General features: G+C 51.2%; 1 protein-coding gene across 1 annotated transcript in view; it reads left to right on the forward strand.

Moving 5' to 3' along the window:
• Positions 1–7145, forward strand: part of rnf38 (ring finger protein 38) — a 63328-nt gene that overhangs the window by 31903 nt on the left and 24280 nt on the right. The window contains exons 4-7 of the mRNA XM_045711273.1: positions 5813–6003; positions 6227–6283; positions 6331–6377; positions 6423–6562. Coding sequence (XP_045567229.1) covers positions 5813–6003; positions 6227–6283; positions 6331–6377; positions 6423–6562 — 435 coding nt within the window. The remainder of the gene's footprint in view (positions 1–5812; positions 6004–6226; positions 6284–6330; positions 6378–6422; positions 6563–7145) is intronic.

The raw sequence follows: 7145 nt of genomic DNA on the forward strand, positions 1-7145 counted from the left end.
CCCAAGACATGCTAACCTCTCACCAATACAATAACCAGGGAGGTTAGCATTTTGGGGGGGGTATGATATTTGTGCGTCTAACTTCCTCCCTCATCATTCATTTGTGTGTCTGTGCTAGTCTGAAACAGGAGTTGAAATGGACTAGTGCAGATGCTGAGGGTGTTACTGCCTGTAAAACTGTCTGCTCAGTGGCAGCTGCCTGCCTGCCTGCATCCTGTGGGTGTGACCGTGGGTGTGTGTGTCTGCAGCCTGCGATCCAGCTGTTTCCTGTTAACAATCATGTTGCTCGTGTGTGTATGTGTACACGTCACTCAGCGACTGTGACTGTTTAAAGCTTTCTGTCAAAGATGGAAGCCTACTTACTGAGGACACTGTCTCCTATTCAGTCTGTTCTGTAACGTCCCAGTAGACTAGACATCATCATTGTCTGTTCTGTAACATCTCAGTAGACTAGACATCATCATTCAGTCTGTTCTGTAACATCTCAGTAGACTAGACATCATCATTCAGTCTGTTCTGTAACGTCCCAGTAGACTAGACATCATTCAGTCTGTTCTGTAACGTCTCAGTAGACTAGACATCATTCAGTCTGTTCTGTAACGTCTCAGTAGACTAGACATCATTCAGTCTGTTCTGTAACGTCTCAGTAGACTAGACATCATCATTCAGTCTGTTCTGTAACGTCTCAGTAGACTAGACATCATTCAGTCTGTTCTGTAACGTCTCAGTAGACTAGACATCATCATTCAGTCTGTTCTGTAACGTCTCAGTAGACTAGACATCATTCAGTCTGTTCTGTAACATCTCAGTAGACTAGACATCATCATTCAGTCTGTTCTGTAACGTCTCAGTAGACTAGACATCATCATTCAGTCTGTTCTGTAACGTCTCAGTAGACTAGACATCATCATTCAGTCTGTTCTGTAACGTCCCAGTAGACTAGACATCATCATTCAGTCTGTTCTGTAACGTCTCAGTAGACTAGACATCATTCAGTCTGTTCTGTAACGTCCCAGTAGACTAGACATCATCATTCAGTCTGTTCTGTAACGTCCCAGTAGACTAGACATCATCATTCAGTCTGTTCTGTAACGTCTCAGTAGACTAGACATCATCATTCAGTCTGTTCTGTAACGTCTCAGTAGACTAGACACATCATTCAGTCTGTTCTGTAACGTCTCAGTAGACTAGACATCATTCAGTCTGTTCTGTAACGTCTCAGTAGACTAGACATCATTCAGTCTGTTCTGTAACGTCCCAGTAGACTAGACATCATTCAGTCTGTTCTGTAACGTCCCAGTAGACTAGACATCATTCAGTCTGTTCTGTAACGTCTCAGTAGACTAGACATCATTCAGTCTGTTCTGTAACGTCCCAGTAGACTAGACATCATCATTCAGTCTGTTCTGTAACGTCTCAGTAGACTAGACATCATTCAGTCTGTTCTGTAACGTCCCAGTAGACTAGACATCATTCAGTCTGTTCTGTAACGTCTCAGTAGACTAGACATCATTCAGTCTGTTCTGTAACGTCTCAGTAGACTAGACATCATTCAGTCTGTTCTGTAACGTCCCAGTAGACTAGACATCATCATTCAGTCTGTTCTGTAACGTCCCAGTAGACTAGACATCATTCAGTCTGTTCTGTAACGTCCCAGTAGACTAGACATCATTCAGTCTGTTCTGTAACGTCCCAGTAGACTAGACATCATTCAGTCTGTTCTGTAACGTCCCAGTAGACTAGACATCATTCAGTCTGTTCTGTAACGTCCCAGTAGACTAGACATCATTCAGTCTGTTCTGTAACGTCCCAGTAGACTAGACATCATCATTCAGTCTGTTCTGTAACGTCTCAGTAGACTAGACATCATTCAGTCTGTTCTGTAACGTCTCAGTAGACTAGACATCATCATTCAGTCTGTTCTGTAACGTCCCAGTAGACTAGACATCATTCAGTCTGTTCTGTAACGTCCCAGTAGACTAGACATCATTCAGTCTGTTCTGTAACGTCAAGGCTATCTCTGATTCTGTTTCCAACAGCCCCACTGGGGCGGCAGCAAGGCTAGTGGTTAGAGCGTTGGACTAGTAACCGAAAAGGTTGCTAGATCGAATCCCCAAGCTGACAAGGTAAAAATCTGTCTTTCTGCCCCTGAACAAGGCAGTTAACCCACTGTTCTCCGCTAGGCCGTCATTGTATATAACAATTTGTTCTTAGTTGACTTGCCTAGTTAAATAGTGTTAAAGAAACACATCACCCTGAAGCAGATACTGTTTGACCAAATCATCGTTTTAGTTGCCTAAACAATAGGATGTTTTCAAACTTTGGACTGAGGTGACCATGTAATGAATGTTCAGCTTGCACGCGATCAATTCCAAATGGAACTTTCACAGCCAAGTCAAAGGGTTTCAAAATGTCACTAAATGGTCAGTCTGGAGCGCTGCCACCTACCCTCCTGTAGCTGTACTGGAGACAAAGTAGGGTCATCAGTAGTGGTCTGATAGGTTGCAGCTAACTAGCTAGCATTAAGTAGGGTCATCAGTAGTGGTCTGATGGGTTGCAGCTAACTAGCTAGCATTAAGTAGGGTCATCAGTAGTGGTCTGATAGATTGCAGCTAACTAGCTAGCATTAAGTAGCGTCATCAGTAGTGGTCTGATGGGTTGCAGCTAGCTAGCATTAAGTAGCGTCATCAGTAGTGGTCTGATGGGTTGCAGCTAGCTAGCTAGCATTAAGTAGGGTCATCAGTAGTGGTCTGATAGATTGCAGCTAACTAGCTAGCATTAAGTAGCGTCATCAGTAGTGGTCTGATGGGTTGCAGCTAGCTAGCATTAAGTAGCGTCATCAGTAGTGGTCTGATAGATTGCAGCTAGCTAGCTAGCATTAAGTAGCGTCAGACGCCTCACAAGTCCTCAACTGCCAGCTTCATTAAATAGTACCCGCAAAACACCAGTCTCAACGTCAACGGTGAAGAGGTGACTCCGGGATACTGGCCTTCTAGGCAGAGTTGCAAAGAAAAAGCCATATCTCAGACTGGCCAATAAAAAGAACAGATTAAGATGGGCAAAAGAACAGACACTGGACAGAGAATCTGCCAAGAAGCCATGGTGTGAGCCTTACCACGGGGTGGTGTCCATGGTGTGTGCCTTACCACGGGGGGAGGGGGGTGTCCATGGTGTGAGCCTTACCACGGGGTGGTGTCCATGGTGTGAGCCTTATCACCGGGGGGGTGTCCATGGTGTGAGCCTTACCACGGGGTGGTGTCCATGGTGTGAGCCTTACCACGGGGTGGTGTCCATGGTGTGAGCCTTACCACGGGGTGGTGTCCATGGTGTGAGCCTTACCACGGGGTGGTGTCCATGGTGTGAGCCTTACCACGGGGTGGTGTCCATGGTGTGAGCCTTACCACGGGGTGGTGTCCATGGTGTGAGCCTTACCACGGGGTGGTGTCCATGGTGTGAGCCTTACCACGGGGTGGTGTCCATGGTGTGAGCCTTACCACGGGGTGGTGTCCATGGTGTGAGCCTTACCACGGGGTGGTGTCCATGGTGTGTGCCTTACCACGGGGTGGTGTCCATGGTGTGTGCCTTACCACGGGGTGGTGTCCATGGTGTGTGCCTTACCACGGGGTGGTGTCCATGGTGTGTGCCTTACCACGGGGTGGTGTCCATGGTGTGTGCCTTACCACGGGGTGGTGTCCATGGTGTGTGCCTTACCACGGGGTGGTGTCCATGGTGTGTGCCTTACCACGGGGTGGTGTCCATGGTGTGTGCCTTACCACGGGGTGGTGTCCATGGTGTGAGCCTTACCACGGGGTGGTGTCCATGGTGTGTGCCTTACGACCGGGGGAGGGGGGTGTCCATGGTGTGTGCCTTACGACCGGGGGAGGGGGGTGTCCATGGTGTGAGCCTTTCCACCGGGGGAGGGGGGTGTCCATGGTGTGAGCCTTTCCACCGGGGGAGGGGGGGTGTCCATGGTGTGAGCCTTTCCACCGGGGGAGGGGGGGGTGTCCATGGTGTGAGCCTTATCACCGGGGGAGGGGGGTGTCCATGGTGTGAGCCTTATCACCGGGGAGGGGGGTGTCCATGGTGTGAGCCTTACCACCGGGGAGGGGGGGTGTCCATGGTGTGAGCCTTACCACCGGGGAGGGGGGTGTCCATGGTGTGAGCCTTACCACCGGGGGGGTGTCCATGGTGTGAGCCTTACCACCGGGGGAGGGGGGTGTCCATGGTGTGAGCCTTACCACCGGGGGAGGGGGGTGTCCATGGTGTGAGCCTTACCACCGGGGGAGGGGGGTGTCCATGGTGTGTGTGCCTTGTTTTGCATCAATGATTTGTTGTCACCAAATTGCAAATTTTAGTCCGATAATTTACTTTGTTTTAGTTAACCCAAATGAAAAATATTTTTTCCTTTTAGTTCTAGTTTTTTCTGGGTCTATTTAGTCAGGTACAGTCTCGTCAATTGCCACTGAAAAATAGGTGTTTTGAAGAATATTTTCTGTCACTGTAGTTGATGAAATGAAAACTGGTGTGAATTGCACATGAGCTTGTGTGTGTGTGTTTCTGTACACGAGGGAGTGAGCGAGCTCTTTCCGGTAAGTGACTCACCGCTGACTGAAAAGTGTTCCCCAACTGTGTCTGTGAAAGTATGTCTCACTGCATCTCACGTTGACATGACTCTCACATGGGCCTGTATTCATGTCTCTCACTCACGGAGGAAATACCATGAGTCACAATATGGGGGTAGAACAGGGCCTGTGTGTTACTGAGCAACAATATGGGGGTAGAACAGGGCCTGTGTTACTGAGCAACAATATGGGGGTAGAACAGGGCCTGTGTGATACTGAGCAACAATATGGGGGTAGAACAGGGCCTGTGTGTTACTGAGCAACAATATGGAGTAGAATAGGGCCTGTGTGTTACTGAGCAACAATATGGGGGTAGAACAGGGCCTGTGTGTTACTGAGCAACAATATGGGGGTAGAACAGGGCCTGTGTGTTACTGAGCAACAATATGGGGGTAGAACAGGGCCTGTGTGTTACTGAGCAACAATATGGGGGTAGAACAGGGCCTGTGTGTTACTGAGCAACAATATGGGGGTAGGACAGGGCCTGTGTGTTACTGAGCAACAATATGGGGGTAGGACAGGGCCTGTGTGATACTGAGCAACAATATGGGGGTAGGACAGGGCCTGTGTGATACTGAGCAACAATATGGGGGTAGGACAGGGCCTGTGTGTTACTGAGCAACAATATGGACTGTTAATCAGAGGGTCTGCTACATCTCTATTGATTCATGATAGAGTTATAGGTGGTATGTGAAGCTAACCTTGGTTTATCTACTCTCCCCCTCGCCCTCTCGCTCTCCCCCTCGCTCTCCCCCTCGCTCTCCCTCTCACCCTCCTCCTCGCTCTCCTCCTCGCTCTCCCCCTCGCTCTCCCTCTCCCCCTCTTCCTCGCTCTCCCCTTCCTCCTCGCCCTCCTCGCTCTCCCCCACCTCCTCGCTCTCCCCCCTCACCTACTCCCCCTCACTCTCCCCTCACTCTCCCCCTCGCTCTCCCCCTCGCTCTCCCTCTCCCCTCCTCCTCGCTCTCCCCCACCTCCTCCCCCTCACTCTCCCCCTCACTCTCCCCCTCGCTCTCCCCCTCGCTCTCCCTCTCCCCCTCCTCCTCGCTCTCCCCCACCTCCTCGCTCTCCCCCTCCCCCTCACTCTCCCCCTCGCCCTCGCTCTCCCTCTCCCCCTCCTCCTCGCTCTCCTCCTCCTCCTCGCTCTTCCCCTCCTCCTCTGCTCTCCATTTTCTTCCCATCCCTTCCAACAGAATGAGGACAGCCCCAGTCCAAAGCGTCAGAGGCTATCTGGCCAATCAGTGCTGGATCTCTCCACGGTGGCCCTGCCCTCCACCCCCTCTCCACCAATGAGGCCGTGGGAGCTGCCCCACAGTCGCAGGCCTCCCCCTAACCCCCACTACCACCAGGAGCGCTGCCATACACCTGTCAGACACAGACACAGGTAAGAGACTGTTACCTCACCTGGTACTGTGCTTTTTAGCTTGGTTACTTTGTTAGCTAGCCGGTTAGCCAGCCAGTGAGTCATTTTGGAATCTGAGCTCTGTTTGCTCAGTAGTCAATATTGACCAGTAAGAGCTAAGGATGATGATGATGATTGTAACTATGGTGATGACATTTTGTGTTGATGGATGACACTTAACTCCCCCCCCCCCCCTTTCCTCCAGTCCTCCAGCGCGTCGCCAGCGCGGCCGTCTCTCCCGTACCCCCCGTCACCTCCCCCTCCTCCTCCCCACCACCCCTCCCCTCCTCCCCCCTCCATCCGACTGGACCCCCAGGACCAAAGCTACCGCCACCACTACCCTCACCCCCACCAGAGCTACCCTCCTCCCCCCTACGGCCAGCCCCCAGCCCCTGTCGGAGGGGGCGTGGAGGAACCTCGAGCGTTCCACCCCCCCGCCCTGTCTCCACGGTTACTGCACCCTGCTGTCCATCATTCTCATCAAGCAGCTCACCACCACACACAGCAGCAAGGAGCCATGGTCATGGATCTACATGAACAGGTTAGACTGGGAGAGAGAGGGGGCCTATGTTAACAGGTTAGACTGGGAGAGAGAGGGGGCCTATATTAACAGGTTAGACTGGGAGAGAGAGGGGGCCTATATTAACAGGTTAGACTGGGAGAGAGAGGGGGCCTATATTAACAGGTTAGACTGGGAGAGAGAGGGGGCCTATGTTAACAGGTTAGACTGGGAGAGAGAGGGGGCCTATATTAACAGGTTAGACTGGGAGAGAGAGGGGGCCTATATTAACAGGTTAGACTGGGAGAGAGAGGGGGCCTATGTTAACAGGTTAGACTGGGAGAGAGAGGGGGCCTATATTAACAGGTTAGACTGGGAGAGAGAGGGGGCCTATATTAACAGGTTAGACTGGGAGAGAGAGGGGGCCTATATTAACAGGTTAGACTGGGAGAGAGAGGGGCCTATATTAACAGGTTAGACTGGGAGAGAGAGAGGGGGCCTATATTAACAGGTTAGACTGGGAGAGAGAGGGGGCCTATATTAACAGGTTAGACTGGGAGAGAGAGGGGGCCTATGTTAACAGGTTAGACTGGGAGAGAGAGGGGGCCTATATTAACAGGTTAGA

The sequence above is a fragment of the Salmo salar genome, unplaced genomic scaffold, assembly GCF_905237065.1.
Source record: "Salmo salar unplaced genomic scaffold, Ssal_v3.1, whole genome shotgun sequence".
Taxonomy (NCBI): domain Eukaryota; kingdom Metazoa; phylum Chordata; class Actinopteri; order Salmoniformes; family Salmonidae; genus Salmo; species Salmo salar.